Source organism: Narcine bancroftii, chromosome 2, assembly GCF_036971445.1.
Source record: "Narcine bancroftii isolate sNarBan1 chromosome 2, sNarBan1.hap1, whole genome shotgun sequence".
Classification (NCBI taxonomy): domain Eukaryota; kingdom Metazoa; phylum Chordata; class Chondrichthyes; order Torpediniformes; family Narcinidae; genus Narcine; species Narcine bancroftii.
In genome coordinates this window covers 101,985,709-102,009,947 of record NC_091470.1, presented here as the reverse complement: position 1 = coordinate 102,009,947, position 24,239 = coordinate 101,985,709, and the positions used below count along the sequence as shown (strand labels likewise).

The 24,239-nt window shown below is 43.0% G+C and overlaps 1 protein-coding gene across 5 annotated transcripts in view; it reads left to right on the top strand.

Moving 5' to 3' along the window:
* LOC138754017 (glycerol-3-phosphate acyltransferase 1, mitochondrial-like) overlaps positions 1-24,239 on the top strand; it is a 63,656-nt gene that overhangs the window by 26,781 nt on the left and 12,636 nt on the right. For all 5 annotated transcript variants that reach the window (XM_069917729.1, XM_069917730.1, XM_069917731.1 and 2 more), the window contains 6 exons: positions 985-1,070; positions 11,114-11,232; positions 15,523-15,593; positions 16,181-16,442; positions 18,125-18,273; positions 20,840-20,917. In XM_069917729.1, coding sequence (XP_069773830.1) covers positions 985-1,070; positions 11,114-11,232; positions 15,523-15,593; positions 16,181-16,442; positions 18,125-18,273; positions 20,840-20,917 — 765 coding nt within the window. The remainder of the gene's footprint in view (positions 1-984; positions 1,071-11,113; positions 11,233-15,522; positions 15,594-16,180; positions 16,443-18,124; positions 18,274-20,839; positions 20,918-24,239) is intronic.

Below are 24,239 nucleotides of genomic sequence, written 5' to 3'. Positions count from 1 at the left end.
GAAGGAGCCTAGGCAGATGTGCGGGAAATGGAGATGTGGGTGAAGGCTGAGTTGGTGGCAATAGAGTGGACATCCCCTTTCTTCAGAAGAGAGACATCTCCATTGTCCTGAAACGGAAAGCCTCATCCAGGGAGCAGATGCAGCAGAGACTAAGGACTTGAGAGAAAGGAATAGAAATCTTTCGTTCCTTTCTCTCAATCCCTCTTGTGCCTACAGCATCTGGCAGTTAGATACCTGGAGATAGTTTATCTCCTGAAATGGAGACAGAGATCGAGAAAAGAGGACAGCATGGTTGGATTAGTGGTTAGTGCAATGCCTTTACAGCAGCAGTGATTGGGACCGGACCGAGGTTCGAATCCCGCACTGTCTGTAAGGAGTTTGTATGCTCTTCTCATGTCTATGTGAGGTTTCTCCGGGGGGCTCTAGTTTCCTTTTCATTATTCAAAAACATATTGGGGTGTAGGTTAATTGGGAGTATTTTGGGTAAATTGGGCAGCATGGACTCGTGGGCCGAAATGGCCTGTTACTGTCCTGTCTAAATTTAAAAAAAATTACCTGAGATGGACCAAATTAACTTGAGGTCAGGATAAAAGTTGGCAGCAAAGTGGATAAAGCGCATCATGAATGCAGGAGGTAGCACCATTGTAGTTGTCATCGTAGTGGAGGAAGAGTTGAGGAGCCTTACCTGTGTGGGCTTGTATTCTGTAAGAAGGCAGGCATAGCTGGGATCCACGTGAGGACCCATGACCTCTCCTTTGACTTGGAGAAAGTGGGATGAGCCAGAGGTTATTGAGGCTTCTGCCAGACGGAAAAGGATGGTAGTAAAGGAGACAGCTTGGGTCGAGCGGGGATTGCTGGCCCTAAAAAACAGCGTTACATTATCCCCTATGCTAACTTTGCCACCCTAAATGAATGATTAGTTTATGTGGTGGGGGGGTTCTGGTGTGCGTGGCACCTGATTTATTTGGATTTTCTGTGGTCTAGGATTATATAGAAAATGAAGGTGTCCATTACCGCTCTTCTACAATCCCTCTACAGAGAATACTGTTACCATGCATACTTGGATACAGGTAAGAGAGTGCTATGACTAAGCCATTAATTATGTTCAGCTTTTAAATAAAAGACACTTATTTTGTAGTTGTGCCTCTTCATTAAGAAAGAAGAACAAAGCATAAGGCATAGGAGTAGAAATAGACAATTCAGCCCATCGCATCTGCTCCGCCATTGAATCATGAGCTGATCCATTTCCCCACTCAGCCCCACTATCCGGCCATCTCCCATGGGACAGGACCTTTGACCCATGATGTCTGAGCCAATCATCATTTAAATTGCACACCTGCCTGCACTTCTTGGCCCATATCTCTCCATTCCCTGTATCTGTGACAGTGAGTTCCAAGCATCTGTTCTGCCTCCTACATCTCCTTTAAACTTGCCCTCTCACCTTGCAGCCGCACCTTCTAGAATCTGACATTTCTACCCTGATTACCCCAGTGGAAATGAAACCACAGGCTCATATTTTGTCATTTCTTTATTTGAAATGAATGTTTGGTGCCAGTGCGTAACCAGCATCCCAGATGTGATCACGAGGAACAGCAGCTTTAAGTTACCTTGTTCAAATCTAGTCTGCCCTCAGCAGCTCATGTTGATTTTTAGATCACCGTCCATTGGGAGAATGTGAAGCATTACACTTTGAGGAAAATAGCACATTGTTTACAAAGGCCAAAATTGAATTCTTATCACTGGAAAAGCAGAGGTTAGGAGTGAAGTTTTTCAGAATTATTAAACTAACGGAGAAAGCTACAGAAAATTGTTGGTCAGCAAATCATTAAGATGGGGACACTGTCTTGTGGGTTAGCATTGGAAGAATAAAGAGGGAAACTTAAGAACTGCATCATCTGTTTATTATAATGTGGTGCGCTGTTAGCCAGAATCAGAAACACACAAAGATAAAGACTGCACAACAGGCTTTAATCCACAAAGACTTCCACAGAGTAGGCTGGCTGTGGCTGCAGCAACTCTGAGTGAGGCCTCGGGAGGCCGGCGCAGGCTTCTGTCCCGGAGGGTGATTGACACCCAACCGGGTGGGGCTTGATCCCTTCGGGCCGACTGATTGACAGCCGGCCAGGTGTTGTCCTGTCCCCTTACGCTCCTGCAGGTACAGAGGTTGCCCCCTGCAGGAGGCAGGTGGTGTACTACCACATATAACCTGGAATGCTTAATCACTAGTGGCTTTTGAGGCAGATAATATGTAATTTAAGAAAGAAATGAAGATTACTGAATGTCCCCAAAATTCAGGAAAATTGTATTTTAAATTTAAATTTGACAACTTTGGTTACACTCACTTTTCTTCAAGACAACAGTGTAGCTATGGGAACTTGCATCAACTCCAACTGACCTGTTGTGGAACACTGTTTATTATAGTCCTTTTTGGGCATTTGGACCATCCCTGTAAACACTCTATCTCCCTCCCCACCAACCCCCCCCCCCCACAGTAAACAAATGGCTGCTTGGTACAATTGCCTGGACTTTATAGCATTTGAAAATATAACCAACTTCTACACAGCACTCAATCCATGACTTCCTTTCTGAATATCTCTATCATCATCTCAGGGTGGGGGGCGGTGTGGGGGGGGGGTGTGGGGGGAATAGGCAGGGCACAAACATTCATTACTTGCCCATAGCTGTCTGAATTATACTTCCTCTCACTCTGCCTCCTTTTACAACTTTCGTATTCTCCCAGTTTGATTACCTCCAGGTATATACCCTGTTGACTAGGTGTCAACAGAGATACCTACCATTTTACTGACCAGTACTTGCAGAGTCTTGACTGCACCTTATCTGTGTTATGCACTTTTATTTCCACACACCCTCTCCTAGACAGAGCAAAGATAGGGTTAGTACCCTATGTTCACCTTCAATCAATTTCTACCACCAAACGCTCCTCCCACTCTCCCTCCCTTTCAAATGGGCTGCCCACTTTGGGACTCCCTGGCCCATGGTTTTGATTCAACTGACCAATCCCCTGTAAAGTTAAACAGGAAAGTCTGCAGCACTATGCTTGTTGTGCAATACACCAAAGTCCTGGAGGAACTCAGTAGGCCATGCAACATCGGTAGGAAGTCAAAGGTAAACAATGTTTGGAGCCTGAGTCCTTCGTCAAGGTGTGAGTAAAAAAGCAGGCAGGTGCCTGACTAAGGAGAGGAGAGTGAGAAGAAGTGGCATGGGAATGAGTACAGTGAAGAGGTAGATGTGTGTGGAAAGGTAGAAAAGTAAAAGGTGATGGGGAGGAGGTAGCTCTCAATGGAGAAGGAAGGGGATGGAGAGCTGGAAGAAAGAGACAGAGGGACAGGGAAAGAGACAGAGCTTGGGGAGGGGTTTAAGGGAAACTGTTCATGGCTTCTGGTTGGAGTCCAGATGGAATATTAAGTGTTATTCTTTCAGTTTGTAGGTAGCCCCAGTTTTGAAGCTTATGAGACCATTCACAAACATATCAGTGTAGGAGTGTGGAATTAAAATGGTTGGCCTCTGGGAGGTCCTCATTATTAGACCAGAATAAGCAGAAGGAGGACAAATAGTCTGTCGAGCCCATTCCGCCATTTAATCATGAGTTGATCAATTCTACCACACGGTCCCACTCCCCTTCCTTCACCCCATAACCTGACTATTTAGATACAAAGCAATCTTTAATACACCCAACAACCTGACCTCCACAGCCATCTGTGGTAGCAAATTCCAAAGGTTCACCACTCTCTGACTAAAGAATTTCTCTGCATCTCTGTTTTAAATGGGCACCCCAATCCTGAAATGGTGCCCTCGTATCCTGGACTCCCCTACCATGGGAAACAGCGTTGCCACATCTACTCTCTCCAGGCCTGTCAACATTTGAAATGCTTCTATGATGCCCCTCTTTCTTCTGAACTCAGTCCAAGTCAAACATTCCTCATATGCTAATCCCTTAATTCTAGAAATCATTCTTGTGAATCTTCTCTGATCACCCCCCCTCCACTGCCAGCATGTCCTTTCTTAAATAAGGTGCTCAAAACTGTACCTTCAATTAAGGCCTCACCAGTGTCTTATAAAGCCTCAATATCACGTCCCTGCTCTTGCATCCAATTCCTCTGGATATAACTGCCAATATTGTATTTGCTTTTTCCCTGACACAACCTGGAGGTTAACCTTTAGGGTAACGATAACTCCCGAGTCCCTTTGCACCTCTGAATTTTGAATTTTCTCCCCATTCAATCATTCTCTGCCCTCTTATTCTTTCTTTCAAAGTGCACAACAGTCCGCTTTCTAACATTGTGTTTCATTTGCCACTTCTCTGCCCATTCTACTAATCTGTCCAAGTCCCTGTTACCTCAATGCTACCTCTTCCTCCACCTACCTTTGATTCATCTGCAAACTTAGCCACAAAGCCATTTATTCCATAATCCAAATCATTAATATACAAAATAAAAAAGAAGTGACCCCCAACACCGACCCCTGTGGAACACCACTAGCAACTGATTCCTGTATTCCGATTCTCTGCTTCCTGCCAATCAACCTTCCCGTTCTACCTCTGCTAGTATGTCTCCAGTTATACCATGGCTCTTATTTTGCTGAGTAGCCTCGTGCGGCAGCTTGTAAAAGGTCTTCTGAAAATTCAAATGAACAATATCCACTGTAGCTTCTTTATCTATCCCTCTTGTCACTTAATTTAATTTAGACATACCCTTCTGGCCCACAAGCCTGTACTGCCCACATACTTCAATTAATCTACAACCTCCCGTACGTTTGGATTGGAGGAAGGAAACTGGAGTACCCGGAGGAAACACTAGCTGGATTCAGACAAACGGGGCTGGATTTGATCTGGTCACTGGCACTGTAATAACATTATGCTAACCATGCTGTCTGCTTCTTCAAAGAATTCCAATAGATTTGTCAAGCAAGATTTTCCCTTATGGAAACCATGTTGGATTTGGCCTATTTGTCATGTGCCTCCAAGTATTCCGTAACTTCATCCTTGACGATCAACTCCAACCACTGACATCAAGCTAACTGGTCTATAATTTCTTTTCTGCTTCCTCCCTCCCTTGTTGATTAGCTGGGTGACATTTGTGATTTTTCCAGTCCTCCGAGACCATGCCAGAATCAAATGATTCTTGAACGATAATTGCCAATGCCTCCAAATTTTATACCATTACTTCTTGCAGATCCCGACGGTGCAATCCATCTGGTCCAGGAGACTTAACTGCCCTTAGACCAAGTGTTCTGAGCATCTGTCCCTTGAAATTGTAACTGCACTCACTTCCCTTCCCTAATAACCCTTCAACATCCAGTCAGTGCTAATGTCTTCCACAGTGAAGAATGATGCAAAATACTCATTTAATACTCTGCCATCTCCTTGTCTCCCATTATTATTTCTCCAGCCAGCATCATTTTCTAATGGCCCTCTCACCTCTCTTTTACTCCTCATGTACTTGAAGCTTTTTGTATCCTTCAGACGTCATCCTTTCCCTCATGAGTTTTTTTAGTTGCCTTCTGCAAGTTTTTAAGAACTTCCCAATCCTCTATCTTCCCACTTTTTTTGTTTCTTTGTATGCCTTCTCTTTTGCTTTCATGTTGCCTTTGACTTCCTTTGTCAGCCAGAGTGCGACATTTTTTCCATTTGACTTTTTCCTCATTTGGTATATTTTTATCTTGCACCTTCCCCATTTCTTGCAGAAACTGCATTCATTGCTGCTCTGTTGTCTTCCTGACTAGTACCCCCTTCCAATCTACTTTGGCCAGTTCCTCTCTTGTGCCATTAATAATTCCCTTTACTCTATTGAAATACTGACACATCTGATTTTGGTTTCTCTGTTAAAGCTATAATTGAACTCAATTATATTGTGATCACTGCCCCCTAATGGTTCCTTTACTTAATGCCATGCATGGTAACTTCCAGCTGCGCTATAAGACCATCAATCTTATTTCTTGTGCTGCAGGCATTTAAATACAAGACCTTCAGTGCCGTATTCATCATCCTTTTCAATTTTGTTTCCAAAGTACCCCAAATTAAATCCTTACTCTTACACTTGTACTTTTGCTCTATTACCGTACATACTGATGTAATAGTTGACATTGAGTGATAGTTGACCTCCCACCCTCCCTCCTTTTTTTTTGGTTCAAAAATAGTGTGTTTTCTGTATGTCCCATGCAAATGCCACCCACCTACCCATATTTTTGGCCTTGATGCCCTCCCATCTGAGCTCCTGACACCCTGATCGCGAGCTCTCGGCTCTGCTGCCCGCCCATCCGAGCTCCCGATACCCTGAGCACAACCCTCGCCCTGGCCACCTGGGCATCTGAGTTCCCAACACACTGGCCATCTGAGCTCCTTACTCCCTGTTGCCCGCCCAACCGGAGCTTCCGATGCCCCGACCTCAGACCCTCGGCCGCCTGCCTAAACAAGATCCTGACCCTCCAGCCACGGACTCTCTTGGGCCCCGACCACCTGCCTGCTCATCTGAGCTCCTGAGACCTTGAACATCACAGGTACTTACTGTGGTCAAAAGTAGTATCCATGTAAAAGTTGACCCACCCCCCCAAATTTGACCCGAAAAATTGGTCCCCATAACCCGTCTATTACACATATTATACGTTAATTGCCTAGCCTTTCTCACAATCTTGCTACATAGTGTATCTACTTGTATATTTTCTGTCCTATTCACTGCTCTCTTATTCTGATTGCATTTTCCCCAGCCAAAATAGTTTAAACTCTCCCCAACAACTAAACCTGCCTGCCAGGATATTAGTTCCACTCTTGTTCAGGTGCACCCCATCCTTTTTGTACAGGTCATACCTTCCCTAGAGAGATTCTAATGATCCATGAATCTTAACCACTGCACCAACTCTTCAGCCCTCATTCATCTGCAATAACTATTCCTGCCCTCATTGGTATGTGGCATTGGCAGCACTCCAGAGATCATCCCCTTGAAGTCCTGCTTTTTACCTTCCTTCCTTACTTCCCATATTCCCTTTTCAAGACCTCATCCCTTTTCCTATCTATCATTTAAATTTCAACATACGGCCTACAAGCTGGTGCTGCCCAATTTCCACCCAATTGACCTACAGCCCCTGGTACATTTTGAACAGTGAGAGGAAACCAGAGCACCCGGGGAAAACCCACCGAGACACAAGGAAAATGTACAAACTCCTTACAGACAGTGCCAGATTTGAACCTCAGTTGCTGTCACTGTAACAATGTTGTGGTAACCCCTTTGCTAACCATATCGCCCTATATGGACTGCTCACCCTCCCGCCTGAAAATGCTGTGGAATCTATCTGTGATGACCCTCACCCTGGCACCTGAAAGGTAATATACCATCTGGGAGTCTCGATCTTGGTCACAGAACCTGTTATCTATTCCTCTAATTATCACATCCCCAATCGCTACTGCTCTCCCTTCTCTGCTGAGCTAAAGGGTCAGACTCTGTGCCAAAGAACTGACCACTATGAATTGTCACTGGTAGATCGTTCCCTGCTAAGAGTATCCAAAACAGTATACGTTATTGATTGGAATGGCCACAAAGGTGCCCTGTGCTGACGGCCTATTACCCTTCCCTCTCCCAGTTACCTGTCTCATGACTCTTGGTTGTGACTTTCTCCTTATAGCAGTGAACTGATCGAAGGTGCTTTACGAAATGATCTCCCAATCTGCATCCAGAGTCTCTGATGTAGAAGAGACCCCAACCAGAGCGCCGGATGTAGTAGATGACCCCTGCAGATTCACAAGTGAAGTTTTATTTGACAGGTCGCCTGAATGGTGGTGTGGGCACATGTTGTATTTTTTTTGTGGTTACGGGTGGGTACCAAGGGGAATCCTGACCTTGTTGCATCTTGGGGCAGAAGGGGCCTGGACAGATGAGTGGAAAATAGAGGAGATGTGGGTAATGGCTGAGTTGATGATTTATTTGTCTCATTCGCATTTGCTCCAAGGATGAGGTCTTCCATTCTAGAACATTGTCGTCATCCTTAAAAAAATATGGCTTCCCCCTCTACACTCATCAACACAGCCCTTACCTGAATCTCCTCTATGTCCACCAGTCTCCACATCCAACATATTTTTCACCTACAACACTTCACTTGTGAATTTGTGGGGGTGATCCTGTTGTGTCCTCCTCAATCCCGACTGGGAAATCACTTCGTTGAGCACTTTTGCTCTATCCTCTATAATAACAGGGTCCTCCCAGTGACCAACCATCTTAATTTCACACACCATTCCCATACTGACATGTCTATCTATGGCTTTGTGCACTGCCCAACCAAGGACTACCTCCAGATTGATGGAACAACACCTAATGCATATTCTGTCTGCGAACTCCAACAATGGCATTAACATCGAGCAAAATAAATAGGGAATGCATCACAAATCTATTGACTTCTCCAGTTAAACCCCTTCCTGAGTCTCTTTTTCCCAATCTCTTCATTCCTCCAGCTCCTCACCACCTTCCCTTCCCTCTCCATTCATGGAGCTACCCCTATTATGCCTCAGCTTTTTTCTCTTCTACACTCCCACTTAGATCCACCTCTTATCTGTTGGCCTGGGTTCCTTCCCCTGCAAAACGTCAAACCTGTCAATTTGTAACTGCACTTTAAGATCTTCTATCTTGTTTCGTATGTGAGGAAGTGTAGTCAAGGAGGTTTTGGGAGTTGGTGGGTTTGTAATATATGTCGGTGGAAAGCTTGTTTCCCCAAGATGGAGACAGAGAAATCAGGAAGGGGAGAGATGGTCCAGGTGTGTTTGAGATTGGGGTGGAAGTTGGCCGCAAAGTGAATGAAGTTGACAAGTTCATCGCGGGTCCATGAGGCAGCCTGATGAGGTCGTATGTACCAGAGGAGAGTTTAGGGGCCTTGCCTGAGTAGACTTGCAGCATGGATTGGTCCACAATACCACAAACAGGCAGACATAGCTGGGACCCATGCAGGGACCCATGGCTACTTCTTTGATATAGAGGAAGTGAGATGAGTTAAAGGAAAAGTTGTTTAAAGTAAAGACAAGTCCTGCAAGGCAGAGGAGGGTGGTGGTAGAGGGTGACTGGTTGGGTCTTTGGTCCAAAAAGTAGCAAAGTTCTTTAAGACCTGTGTGAGGGATGGAGGTATAAAGGGATTGGACATCCATCATGAACATGAGGCAGTCCAGTTTGGGGAATTTGAAATCACTGAAGAGATGGAGGACATGTGAGGTATCACAGATGAGGGGAGGGCTTTGACCAGAGGAGAAAAGATAGACTCAAGGTAAGATGAAACTAGTTTGATGGGGCAAGAGCAAGTAGAAACAATGGGTCAACCTAGATGGATGGGGTTGTGCATCTTGGGCAGAAGGTAGAAATGAGCAGTGCGGGACTGGGAGTCGATGAGGTTGGTGGCGGTGGGAGAGAGGTGACCAGAGGTGATGAGGTTGGAGATGGGATTGAAGATAACTGTGTACCATAGTGGGGTCCTGTGGGAGGAGTAGGTAGGAGGAGGTATCCAAGAGCTGTTGTTTGACCTCAGCAAGGTAGAGGTCAGTGTGCCAGACCACAACAACACCATCCTTGTCTGCGGATATGACGGTGAGGTTGGGATTGTTGAAGAGAGAGTGAAGACTGAGTGGCCTTTCTCAGAGAGGGGAATGTCAGAGGGGATAGTAAAGACCAAGTAGGGACCAAAGTGAGAATCAGTGTGGTGGAGGGTGTTGGGGGGGGTTATGGAGGTCAGAGGGTGGAGATGAGGGTGGTGGGGGGGTATTAGGTAGAAGATTGGGTGGATTGTAGGGATGAAGGAGAGGGTTAGAGAGGTCAGAGGTGGAGAGCTCAGAAGGAAAGGCTCCGTTGGGTAGGCAGGCGGGGCCAGTGTTCAGGTCTGTGACCATGGCGTGAGTTGGTGGCCAGGACCAGGTTTGGGTTGGTGGCCGTGGCATTGGGATCTCCTTTCAGTCACTAACTCCCACAACCACCTTGACTACACTTCCTCACACCCTGTCCCTGCAAGGATTCTATTCCCTTTGTTCAATTTCTCCACCTCCACCACATCTGTTCCCAAGATGAGTCTTCTTGTCCGAATGTTCCGAAATATTTGCCTTCTTCCAAAAACATGGCTTCCCTCCATCAGCATCAACTAAGGCTTCACCCGCATCTCCTCCATTTCCTACTCACTTGCTCTGGCTCCCTTTGCCCCCAGACACAACAAACACTGAATCCTCTTATCCTCACCTACCTCCACACCAGCCTCCTCATCTAACACCAGAAATTCTGGCACTTACAACAGGACACATCTTCCCCTCTCCTCTCCTCTCTGCCTTCCATAGGGACTGCTCCCTCTGTGACTCCCTTGTGCACTCATTCCTCCCCATTAATCATTCCCCTGGCACCTTTCCCTGTAGCCACAGGAGGTGCCATACTTGTACCCACATCACCTCCCTTACCATAGTCTGGGGTCCCGAACAGGCCTTTTAAGTGAACCAACACTTCATTTGAGTACTTGCAGGACTGATTTACTACATCTGATGCGGCCTTCTCTACATCAGAGAGACTGGGTACAGATTGGAAGATCATTTCGCTGATTCATCAGAATCTTTTTTGATTTCTGCTAACCTGCTCTCCTCTTTCCCCCTCCTCCCTTTCCTTCCCGTTTCCTGTTCTCCTCCCCCTTTATTCACAGCCATCTCTCATTTCCTTGATCGCTGCTGATTCCTCCCCTTTACCTATCACCTTGTGTTTTTGCGACCACATCTCCTCACTTTGTTCGGACATCTGCCAACATTTTCCCACACTTTGATGAAGGGCTCAAGCCCAAAATGTCAGAGATGTATTTTTACCTTTGCTACATAAAGGACACTGTTTGACCTGCTGAACTTCTCCAGCATTGTGTTTTTGCTTCTTCTGTTCTCATTTGAAAGCTACTGAAGGGATTTGGGATAATGTGGACAAGAGCCTGAACGTTAAGAATTGCACAATCCAAATTATCACTCTCATGAGGTTGTGATTAAACTGCCCTGAATTTGATGAATAAGCATAGATTCCCTGTTTGCTGGTTGTAAACTAAACTTGGAAAAACCATAGCTGAGTTGAATCAATTTCTTAGTATCTTGAGAAAAGGTATTCTGTTTCAGCTTTGACTCTGTGTACTACGAGAAGTCTCAGGACTGGCTTTTGAATCGTGAAAGTTGGACTGAACTCAGCCAACATCACCAAGGACTGGTGGCTAATCTGGGAAGGCACTTGCTTTACAGTAAGATTGACTTTCATTGGTAAACACTTAGTATAGCTCAGTGGTTCTCAACTTTTTTTTCCCCACTCACATACCACCTTCAGAAATCCCTCACTAATCACAGAGCACCTTTGGCGTCCTAAAGGTGACATACTTAAAGTGGTATGTCAGTGGAGAGAAAAAGATTAAGAACCACTGATATAACTAACTGAATATTCTAACTTTATAACATATTTCTTCATTAGTATTGCTGTTTCACTAACTTTGTTCCTGACTTCAATGATTGTCAAACTTCATGCACTTCACTGTTACACTTTCCGTGAGAACTATATTGAAGTAACTTGAGAGTACAATCAGGTTCTGGTCTGTCTTGATTACATTACTGTGGCATCCCAAAGGTCCTCCCAGCAGGTTGCCATTCTGTTTGTTACATTAGTATGAACAACATTCATATGGGAAAAACTAATGTGAATTATGTCAATGCCCTTGTATCTGTCAGCTCTGGGGATTGATTGATGCCAGATAAATGAATTTTCCAGTTGCTTGAGACTGTTGTGTGATTGGTAAACTAACAGTGAAGTGCAGCAATTTTAAACCTGCATTTTTTACTTATATATTTTCCGTGATCTTTTTTCTTTTTTTTGCAGGTTGCTTGAGGCTGCCTGATGCTTGAATTTTGGATAACATGGGCTTTACTCTACTACCCAGAGCAGTTAAACAGAAATGTCTGCACACACAAAAGTGCTGGAGAAACTCAACAGGTCTGAATGGAGAAGGAAGGGGTTGGGGAGCTGATGGAAAGGAGACAGAGGGATAAGGAAAGTGAGAGACTCAGAGGAGGGGCTTAATAGAACCTGGAGACATTGATATTAATGCTGTTCGATTGGAGAGTGACCAGATGGGATAGTAAGTGTTTTTCTCCAATTTGCAAGTAGCAGTGCATGAAGCCATGGATAGACATGTTGGGATGGGAATGATGTGTGGGATTAAAATGGCTGCCTGCTTGGAGGTCCCCATTATTGCAGTGAAGATACTCAACTCAAGTACCCATCCATTTTAATTTCGTGCACCACTCCCACAAGGACGTGCCTATCATCCCCTCGTGCACTGTCAAAATGTGACCATCCATAAATTGGAGGAACAACTAATATTCTGTCAGGGCACGCTCCAACCTGATCCCATTAACATTAACCTCCAGTTTTTTTAAGCCCCACCCCTGAGTCTCTCTTTTTCCCTATCCCTCTCTCCATTCTTTCAGCTGATCAACTCCCCACTGCCTTCTCTCTTTATTCAGAGCCACCCTCTCCCACCTATCGCTACTTAGCTGTTTTCTCTTTTACTCGCCATGCCTTTATCCACCCATGACCTCTTACCTGCCTGTGGTGTCCCCCTTGCCTTTGGGCACTCCTGTTTCCTCCCACCATTCAAAACTTATTGAAGTTGTCAGTCAATTGGGTGTAATTGAGTTGCACGGGCTTGTCTAATTTTTTAAAATAAAAAGAATAATTTAAAAATAAATTTAAATTCAGCAGGGGCCCTATAGCTCCCCTGGAAAGGGGTGGGGAGGGGGTGGCCACAGAACATTGAAATAAAAGCCTTTCTTTTCAGAAGAGAAGTATGGAAGAAACCTAAATCTGAATGCTTCACAGGGAAGGAGGCCCATAAACTTTGAAGAAAGTCCAAGGTGGGTGGGGAAATCAGCAGAAAAAGGTTGAAAATGGCTGCTCTAGATGCTGCATGACATGCTGAGTTTCTCCAGTACTTCTGTGTACCACCCTACCCAGAGCAGACCTTGAAGTTAGAATCATGTATGATTGAGAAGTTAATCACCAAATTGGGCTTGATCCTACATGAGCTGCTGTTTGTGGGCTCTTTGGTCCAGTCTGATTGAATCTGTTAATACTCCTGGTCCTGCTGAGCATCATTGAACTGAATTAGAGAAACTTCTGCATGTGCTGACCCCTCTGGATGCAACAGTGATCTTTTCATGTTCAAATTTTTTAAAATTTAAGAACATACAGTGGTACAGCACAGTAACAGGCCCTTTGGCCTGTGATGTCTGAGCCTAAACTAAACAAAGTCTTTTCTGCTTGCACCTCCTTGCATTTCTCGCATATTCCTGTCCCCTTAAACACTGCTTTCATGTCTGCTTCCACCAATACCTCTGGCAGCCATTCCAGATGCCTACCGCTCTCACACATCTTCTTCACCCCTCCCCTCACATTAAATGCATGTTTTTAGTATGCAACATCTTTAAACTGGGGAGGTTCTGAATGTCTATGCTGGCTACGCCTTTTAGAATTGTATTAACTTCCATCAGGTCTTCTCTTAGCCTCTGATGCATCAGCTCATCCTTTTTTTTGTCACATTTATTTTTAGACTGCATACATGTAACAGCAGTCAAGGAATCGTGTCACTACATGGGCAGTCTAAAAAGGAAAAGTGCAGGAATTTTGAGTCAATTGCTGTACAACGATTTGTCTTGCAGGACCCCTACAACATTTTTGGAGGAAGCCTGCAGTGTAAATTGTACTGGGAAAAAATTCATTGATGGTCATCCACTCCACTGCATGTCCACTCAGGTACTTGCAGTCTTAAAAAGGCACCCAGTGTGAATGACCACACAGGCAGTAATTATGTTAATTTTTTCCTCGATTTTCCTGACATTGACAGTTTGGGCTCCCACCATGTTTAATAAAAAAAATTTGGTCTCTTAACCTCCATGCATCTACCATTTGAATAAAAGACCACTTTATTGTCATGTACATTAATGTAATGTATAGATGTAATGAAAGTCTTTATTTGCTGCAGGTTCCCAAATTCATAGAACACTCCAACAACTTGAGCATAATTAGCACAGAGAAGAGTAAAAAAAGGTAGACAATATTCATAGTTGGCCAATAGTGCAAAAATGTACAATGTCAGTAAGTGCAGACATGTTTTGAAGTCATTTTATGGTGAGCGTAAAAAGGGAACTTCCAGAGTCTGATGCCAGGTTTGGGGATGAGGGAATCTGTTCTTGATCACAGTAGAAGGCAAGAACGCTGGAATCTGAAGCTAGACGCAGTCTGCCAGAGGAACTCAGTGGGTCGGGCAGCATCAGTGGGAGGCAAAGAATGATTGACATTTCGACCTGAAACTGAAGCTTGATGCTGCAGGACCTGCTGAGTTTCTCCAGCTGAGTATGGGTGTGAATCGAGAGGTGCTTGAGTTCAGGTTTTGCTTGAAGATAGCGACAAGAAGAGAGCCTGGCCAGGATGATGGGGGGGTCTCTTACGATGTTGGTTGCTGCCTTGAGACAGCTCCTCAGAAGAATGTCTTCAGTCGATGGGGTGATGTACCCATGATGGACGTGGCTAGGTTTGACACTTTCTGCAGCCTTTTGCATTTCTGGAAATTTGCCTCTCCAAACCAGACCGTGATGCACCCCTTTAGAAGATTGATAGTACAGTAAAATCCCTGTTGTCTGGAATTCAAGGACCCAGCAAAAAAAAACTGGAAAATAAATGGATAAAAAATACGAAAGTTGAAAATTAGTATTCCTTGCTGTTAATTTTCTATTTATGCAACATGCAGTCTCAAGCAACCAAAAACTTCACATATCCGGTATCTACTAATCTCCATAGGTGCCAGATACCAGGATTTTTTTAACTGTATTTGACAGTATGCTAAATGTCAAACTCCTCAGAAAGTAGAGGCATGGGTGAGCCTTTTTGATGGTTGCATCTATTAAAGGACCTCTGAAACGTAGACACTTGTGAATTTGAAGCTTTAACCCACTCCACTGCTGAATTGACATTGAAGGAAGTTCCTCCTAATCCTGTTCAGCCCAAAATCTTTGTCCATAGAAAATGAGCAGTTATGAAAATCTTGTATTCTTAAGGAATACAGTATCATCAAGTTTGCAGATGACACAAGAGTCGTCAGCCTCATCAGCAACAATGATGAGTCCCGCTACAGAGAAGAAGAGGAAAATCTCGTGAAATGGTGCAAGAGTAATGACCTGAGTCTCAATGTGGACAGGATGAAGGAGATGATTGTGGACTTCAGGAGGGCCAGGAACGACCACCCTCCTCTACATATCAATATCTTTGTAGTGGGGAGCATCAAGTTTTTCCGATGGTAGCAAAGTGAAGAGGGCATGGCATGAATGGCGGGGATCCTTGAGGATAGAGGCTGCTTTCTTAAGGCACCACCTTTGGGCAAAAGCCGAAACTGGACACATGCTCACTCTGAGTAATTGTTAGACTCATCACAACACTGAGATCTTACCTTTGCTGCAACTAACATGGAATCATTTCTGTCCAACAGCTGCAACTTGCTGCTCAGCTGTGATGTCGACCACCATCATGGCCTGCCTTCTGCTCCACAAGCACCAGCAGGTAGGCTGCCTCTTCCACTGCTGCCCATTAACACTGAAGATAAGTCCTGGGAGCTGAGCATTACATAGAACCACAGAGCACTCCAATGCAGAAACAGGTCCTTCAGCCCATCTAATCTGTACCAAACTGTTATTCTGCCTTGTCCTGTTGACCTGCACAGGGACCATATCCCTCCCATCCAGGAGCTTGTCTGAATTTTTCTTAAATGTAAAAATTGAGCCTCCATTTAACACTTCAGTTGGCAGCTCATTGCACACTCTCACCACTTTCTGCGTGAATAAGATCCCCCCCCTTAAATATCTCTCCTTTACCCATGTCCTCTAGTTCATGTCTCACCCAGTTTCAGTGGAAAAATCCAAGAAGGAACAAATAGCAAACTAGAGTCTGTGTAATGAGGCCATGCTTGAATCTCCAACAATAGCCCCAATTCCCACCTCTTCCTAAGTTTCTTGTTGAAAGTTGTAATTGAAATGATCTGCTATTATTTAATAAACTCCAATGCATGGTTACCTTGGGATTTTGCTATGAGATATTTTCTGTGTTTTTGCAAATTCTTGACTTTAATTTAACTGAGTGCCCCTTCCTAGGGTGTCTTCCTTACCACGCTCACAAAGGATTTCTGCTGGTTGATGAACGAAGTTCTTGCAAGACATTTTGACGTGGGATTTTCGGGGAAGCTCCAGGATATTATTCTGCACACACTTTTCTTGCTAAAAGACTGTGTGCTGCTAAAGAGATTTTCACTGACCAATCTCATTGTGATACCAAAGATGACCAAAAAGGCTGCTGAGGAGCTTAGTTTTTACAGCAATGCTATCTTCCCTGTCTTTATCTGTGAAGCTGTGGCTGGTAAGCAACTCTGATTTGTGCATTCATTCAAAATGTAAATGACACCAGGTTGCTCATGTTCTGAGACATTTGAGAGGAATATATAAGAGCAGGAATAGGTCATCCAATCCATCGAGGCTGCTCCGCCATTCAATGTGATCTGATGATAGGCTCATCCACCGACCTGTCTTTTCCCCCATATCCCTTAATTCCCCAAATTTGTGAAAATCTCTCCAACCTTAACTTAAATATATTTACTGAGGTTGTCTCCACTGCTTCAAAGGGAAGTGAATTCCACAGATTCACCACCCTCTGGGAAAAGCAGTTCCTCCTCATCTCCATCCTGAATCCACAAGTACTCCCCTGATCAACTCAAAATGACACAAGATTCAAACAGAAAATAAACTACAAATACAAAATTAGTTACCACCATTTCCTTCGCCTACCCTGATCAATTGGTCTCCCTTACCAATTGAAGCAAGGTGCCTAACTCCATTTTACCTATGCTTTTCATATGTTTCTCTAAGATCCCCTCTTGTTCTTCTAAATTCCAGTGAGTACAGTCCCAGACAACTTGATCCCTCCTCATAGGCCAACCCCTTTGTCCCTGGAATCAACTTGGTGAACCTCATCTGCTCCACTTCCAAAGCCAGTACATACTTCCTCAAGAAAGGAGAATGTTTTGAGGAGGAGGGAAACAAGAAAGGAGCAAACCCTCTTCAGGGTAGGCATCCCTCGGATTAGCTCCTCCCCTTTCCTTCCATCATCCCCATCCAAGGATTATATAAGGAACTGGTGGTAACCATCATCAACCCGAACTCTAGATCCACACCTCTGACACGATCAGGAGTCTCCATCATCTTCTCGCATCCCGGTTCCAATACCTGGAACCCCTTCAGCCAGTTACAAGCCATTTTCCAGCAGTCCACAGCCTGGTGCAATTCCTTTGACTGCAGTCACCAGCAGCCCGCATCCTATGTGGGTACCTCGCCTTGAGTCACCAGTAGCTTGCTGCCTGTGTGTTCATCAGCCTCAGAGCCCTTCACTGGTCTGTTGCTAAGGTTACCATCCCGTGGGTCATCTCCTCTGCTTCTCCTTCTCAAATAGGGAGACAGGGTGGTTTTATCTCCCTGCTTTCTGGTGCCCTGCACCAGTCCTCTGCTTTCCCGGATTCTGCGACCAAGCCCCTCTCCTGGCCACTGCCAGTCATAGGCACTGCCATCTTGGGCCAGTCCCTGCAGTCACATGATTTAAAAATAAACCACCTTTGGCTCCTTTAACAAGCTGTTTAAAGCCTGTACAGAACCAACAGGAGTGGGTGGTTGGACCCTGCCGGGGAACACTGAGACTTTGCTCCCCACTCTCTCCAGATCCACACCAGCAGCATTGCCAAAACAGTAGCTCTAGCAGAATCATCAATTTTTTTTTGTGCTGGGTCACACCTTAGGCAAGTTTTGTTACTCCAGTTCATTGAAGGTGCTGGGTGGAAGTAAGAAGTCTGATGGATAGGATTAAAGCATAAAGCCTCAGACTATTTTGTTGAATGATTAAGGAGTAAATTGTTGGCTATCCAGGAATAGGAATTGGAGAATAAAAGATATCAAGCTAAATAGACCATCCTATCCACATGGTGTGATTGTATGGTGTCGTATACCTTGGAGGATTGCTTCTCTATGTGAATTGCTTCTCCTATTTTTTTTCAGCCTGTGCTCTAAATTCCTTTTTGACGGAAATAGCCGAACCCATTACAGACTTGGACGCCAATGCCGAGGTTGTAATCTGCCAGGAAGAACTTGTCTGCAAAACTGTTCAGTTGTGTCATTTGCTGCCAAGTGAGATCCTACTTTTACCAGTAAGAGCTTACAGATTTTCAAATACAGTAAAAGCCTTTATATCCAATACCTATGGGGATTGGTAGATGCTGGATAAATGTATTTCTGGTTGCTTGAGACTTATTCTTACGATACCCTTCATTAAGAATAAACAGTTTAAAAGACAAAAATACTACACTGTACTTACACTGAACAAACTTCACTTGCATGAATATATAAACCTTAAAGCATTTTGCTTTATTTTCATTTACATTCTTTGAAAGCATTTAACTGTTGCTGCATCTGCAGGTTTCTCCCCCTCCACGGAACCATCCGAAAGACAAATAATAACATTATAGTTAATTAACCCCCCCCCCCCCCGCCAAGCTTACAGATAAAGCCTCTGACCAGGGGTCACTCTTAATAAGCAGGGATAAGGAGACACTTTAAGAGAGTCACCCCAATGACTAGCTGTATCAACCAGCTTTTCATCCTGGGCGACGCCATTGCTGTTTCATCTTTATTCAAACAGCCGCTAAGAGCATGACCAAGGCCCTCCGCTGGCAGAATATTTGCTCCCATCTTCACCAAAGGTTTATGTGTTACTTAGAGAACATTTACCTTTACAATTTTAAACTTGTGTATTTTTTAACCTATTATTTTATTTTTATTTATTTTAATCTTTAAATTATTTTTCTCTTTTTTTTTTTGCTGGTTGCTTGAGATGACCGGTTACTTGAATTCTAGATACCAGGGGTTTTTACTGTAGAACATTGCTTTAGAAAATAGACTTTAAGTGAAGAGAATTGGCAACATTGATTCTGACATCAGTACAAAGTTGAAAGCAATGAAGTTAAACATAACTTAAGGGACAATATGTGTGAGCCAAGCATTCACCAAATTCTTTTGAAGAGGCACGCTACTTGATGGATGGGGAAAATAAACAAAGTTTGTGTTCGCTTTCATCAAAGATCACACAGGAAATAAACAGAAAGTTAAAGGATATTAAAGTGGATTGTTGGCAGGAAATGGATTAATATGTGGATAAGGGAATGGGAGATAAATGGAGGCACACAGACTGGGGAACATGACCCAGTCCTCATCAAAGGGTCAGTAGTGGAGAGGATCAAGAACTTCAAATTCCTGGATGTTAACATCTCCAAGGATCTGTCCTGGAGCCTCCATGTCAATGCAATCATGAAGAAAGCTCGCCATTGACTATACCTTGTGAGGTGCTTGAGGAGAATTGGTACGTCACTAAAAAACTTCTGCAGGTGTACTGTGGAGAGCATTCTGGTTTGTTGCATCACTGCCTGGTGAGGAGGCACCAACTTTCAGGACAATAAATACTCTAGAGGGTTATAACTCGGCCTGCGACATCACAGGCAACAGTCTTCCCTCCATCGAGGACATTTACTTCAGGCAGTGTCTTAATAAAGCAGCCTCTATCCTCAAATACCCCCACCACTCAGGCCATGCCCTCTTCACCACTACTTTGTGGGGGGGGGTGGAAGTAGAGGAGCCTAAAGACGAGCACTCAGCGACACAAGGACAGCTTCTTCTCCGCTGCCATCAGATTTCTGAACGATCAATGAACCAAAGACACGGCCTCACTTTTTGTGCACACAGTTTTTTTTTAATTTTATGATGCAAAAGTGGTTCATTTGAATGTTTTCACTGACGCTGCTGCAAAACACTGAATTTCAAGACTTGTTCATGACAATAAATTCCCATTCGGAAACTAGAGCAACAACCTGCTGGAGGAACTCAGTGGGCCCAGCAGCATCAGTGAGAGAAAAGAAGTGTCAACGTTTTAGGCCTGTTCCTCCAGCAGATTGTTTGCTCCAGAGCCAAATGAAGTTGTTGTTTTTGTTGCAACGGTATTAATTTTTTTATTTTTTTTTAAATTTAGACATACAGCATGGTAGCATGCCCTATCGGCCCACAAGCTTGTGCCACCCAGTGGACCTACAACACCCAGTAGGTTTTGGAGGGTGGGAGGAAACCGGAGCACCCCCAGAGGAAATCCACACAGACAAAGGGAGAATGTACAAACTCCTCACAGACAGCGCTGGATTCTAACCCCAGTCGCTGGTGCCGTAGCAGCATTGCGCTAACCGCGCCACGAGTCATTATATTTCTGTGATTTAAAAAAAATTAGGAAATTTTCCAAATTAAACCACTACATAGATTAGACCATCTTCAGCTTTATCACTTGATATTCAGTGAGTCTACCTTTTACCTGTAAAATCAGAAGTGTTTGTTGTACATGCCAGCACATTAGTGCAGTGACCCGGGTTCAAATTTGGTGCTGTCTGTAAAGAATTTGAATGCTCTCCTCATGAATGTGTGGATTTCCTCTGGGTGCTCTGGTTTCCTTCCATGTTTTAAAGGCGTGTGGAGTTTCTAGGTTAAATGATCATGTGGGCCAGAAGGGCCTGTTATCTCTAAATCAAATTGTATACATAGAACTGTTTTCAGGAAAAAAAATGGAAGCAGGCTTTTTGGGAATAATGGTCCTTGTCAGTTCTTATAATTTCTCTTTATAAAATGTTACTTTTAATTATTGCTTCATAATGGTCTGTAATTTGCTTAATTTCCTTTCAGCCTTGCCAGTCAGTGTACCAGTTTTCACAAGAAGCAGTGGACAAACTCACCTACTGCGAGATTATCATTGCGGAGGAGGTGAGAACTTCTTGTGTCATGGACAGATACTGGTGTGTATGATTTTGTTTGGAGAAGGTGGGGAAAACTTGAATCCACCTGTATCAAGATGGTGTTTTTTAGTGATAACCCCTATCCCAGAACATTGACCTCACATTTGCCTGAATGGTAAAGATTTCCTGTAGTTTATAAAAGACTGGTTAGGACAGAGCTGGAATGTTGTGTCCAGTACTGATCACAAAAGTTTGAAGATGTGAAGGTCAAGCCAAGTTTATTGTCATCTGAATGTACGGGTACCACCCAATGAGCAGCATTCTCTCGTCCTCAGTACGAAACACAGAGACATTCAACCAGACATAACTTGCATACAGACAATCAATACATATACAGGACAAGTATTTCATCTATATAAATAAATATATATTTTCATGAACATGAGAGTCTCAGATGGTTAGTGTCGTCAGTTCCTTTGGTTGTTCAGCGTTTCCTCACCCTGGTGGACTTGGCTCTGATCTTCCTGTATCTCTTCCCCAAAGGGAGCAGTGGAAAGATGCTCTGTACGGGTTGGAAGGGGTCTTCAGTGATTTTATGTGCCCTCTTCAGACACAGTAATCCCGGTAGATCACATCAATGGGGGGAGGGGGGAAACCAAATGTGGAGGAGACTATTGGAATGAGTTTTGGAATAGAGTGTTTCAGATAGAAGATAATATTAGAGAAACTCTGATTTATTTTACCAAGAGGAGAGAAAGTTGAGAGAAGATTCGAAAGAGGTATAAAAGGTCAGATTTGACTTTTTGGCACAGAGAGAAGCAATTACCATTAATTGCTGATTTTGATAAGGTCGTACCCCAGAGGCTGGTGGAGAAGCCATCCTTGCTGGGACTCGATGCCCCCATCTGTAACTGGATTCTGGACTTCTTAACAGAAAGACCACGGTCTATCTGGGTTGGCAGAAGAATGCTCAACCCGTTCCTGTTCACGCTACTGACCCTCGAATGCAACGCCAGATCCAGCTCCAACAGAGTCATGAAGTTTGCAGACGACACGACCGTCGTCGGCCTCGTCGGCAACAGTGATGAGTCGCATGACAGAGAAGAGGTGGGAAATCTCATGATAGGATGCGAATAATAACCTAAGTCTTAACTTAGGCAAGGCAAAGGATTTGATTGTGAACTTATGGATGACCGCCCTCCACCACACATTAGTCGCTTGATGGTGGAGAGCAAAAGTTCCTTGGAATCCACTTAAGAACGGACCTATCCTGGACACATAGCATAAAGACTGGCCACCATCCTGTCAATTTTCTACAGGAGCTGTATTCAGAACATCCTGAGTGGCTGCATCACAGTGTGGTACAGTTGCTGTTGACAAGAACATCAGATAGGAGGTCAATCTACAGGACCATAAGAGTGGCAGAGAAAATCACTGGGCCCCCACCCCCTCCCCAATTCCCCACTGATGTGATCTACCGGGATTGTTCTTTAAAAAGAGCCTTGCAAAATCAGTGATGACCCCTACCACCCTGCACGTAGCATCTTCCAGCTACTGCCATCAGGAAAGAGATACAGGAATACTAGAGTCAGAACCATTAGGTTACCATTAGGTAACAGCTTCTTCCCACGGGAAGTGATACTGCTGAAATATTTGCTCCCATCTTCACCAAAGGTTTGTTACTTCAGAGAACATTTACTTGTACGATTTTGAATGAATATATTTCTTACCTATTATTTATTTTAATTTTGAAAATTTATTTTTCTTAAATTTTTTTGCTGGATACTTGAATTCTGGATTCCATGGGTTTTACTGTAGTTAATTAGCGACAATTTTTGTATTGTTTTTAAGTAATACAGTATTAGTATGCATGTCTCTTTCTATTTTATGTTTTGAACTTGTACATCTAAATTTAACATTTTTTTCCCCCACTTGACTCATAGGGTTTTTTAAAACTTTATTTATTCGTTCAAAAAACAAATAATATATGACGTATACAGCAATTAAACATGAACATTAACATTTTTTTTCTATATATATATATTAAAAAGAAAAGGACCCTGCCCCTTCAGCCAACTCTCCTAAGGAGAGCCATAAAAAAAGAAAAAATATTAAAAAAAAGTTAAATATACATATTAAAATCTAATCAATATAAATTGAAATGTAAATATTCTGAATATAACAGCCACTTATTAATAAAAAATTATAATTATCATGGGAAACATATGTAATTTTTCCATTATTAAACAATATTTCATCTCATGCCATCTATTAATATCAATCATATTTGTATCTTTCCATGTACTAGCAATACATTTTTTCACTACAGATAAAGCTAAATATACAAAAGCAAGCTGAAACTTATCTAATCCCAAACCTTTCAGAGGTTGCAAACTACCCAATAAAAATACTGTTGGATCTAAAACTATTTTAATCTTATACAGATATTCTAAAAACGATTGAATTTTCTTCCAAAAAGATTGTACATGTATACATGACCAAACAGCATGAAGAAAAGTTCCAACCGTATCACCACATCTAAAACACAAATCTGATTCATTAAAACCATATTTTATTAATTTTTCAGGTGTCAAATATAATTGATGTAAAAAATTGTAATTAATCATTACATAATGTGCATTTATCAATCTAGTTACACTATCATAACGGATATCTAACCAATCCTCTTCAGAAAAAATAAAACCAATATCCATTTCCCATTTAATTTTAGATCTATCCCAACCCTTTTTATCCATACCATCCTGTAATATTTGATACATAAATGAAATATAACCCTTCTCTGGTACCTTCATAAGAGAAGTCTCAAATTTAGTCATTTTAGGTAAAATCATATCTCTACCAAACATACATTTTACCAAAGATCAAATTTGATAATAAAGAAATAAAGAATTCTTATTAATACCAAAATCTTCCCTCATCTGATTAAAAGATAAAAAATTACCCTCTTTAAAACAATCTCCCAAATTTTTCACACCTTTAAAATCTCCAATGTAATAAACTTTGATTATGTATTGAAAAAGAAATAAGTTGATTATTATACAACGGAGTCAAAGCCAATAATTTACCCCTAGAACCTATCATTTTATTTTTCTTTATCCATAACTTCATTAAATGTTTTAGTATAGGCACTTTATATTGTTGTAACAAATTCATATTCCACCTAAACAAAAACTGATGTATTTCAAATTCAGAAATACTTGCCATCTCAATTTTAGCCCAACTAGGAGGCCGTACCAAATCCATCAATGAGCTAATAAATTTAAGTTGGGCTGCCTCATAATAATTTTGAAAATGTGATAAACGTAATCCCCCTAACTCATATTTCCAAG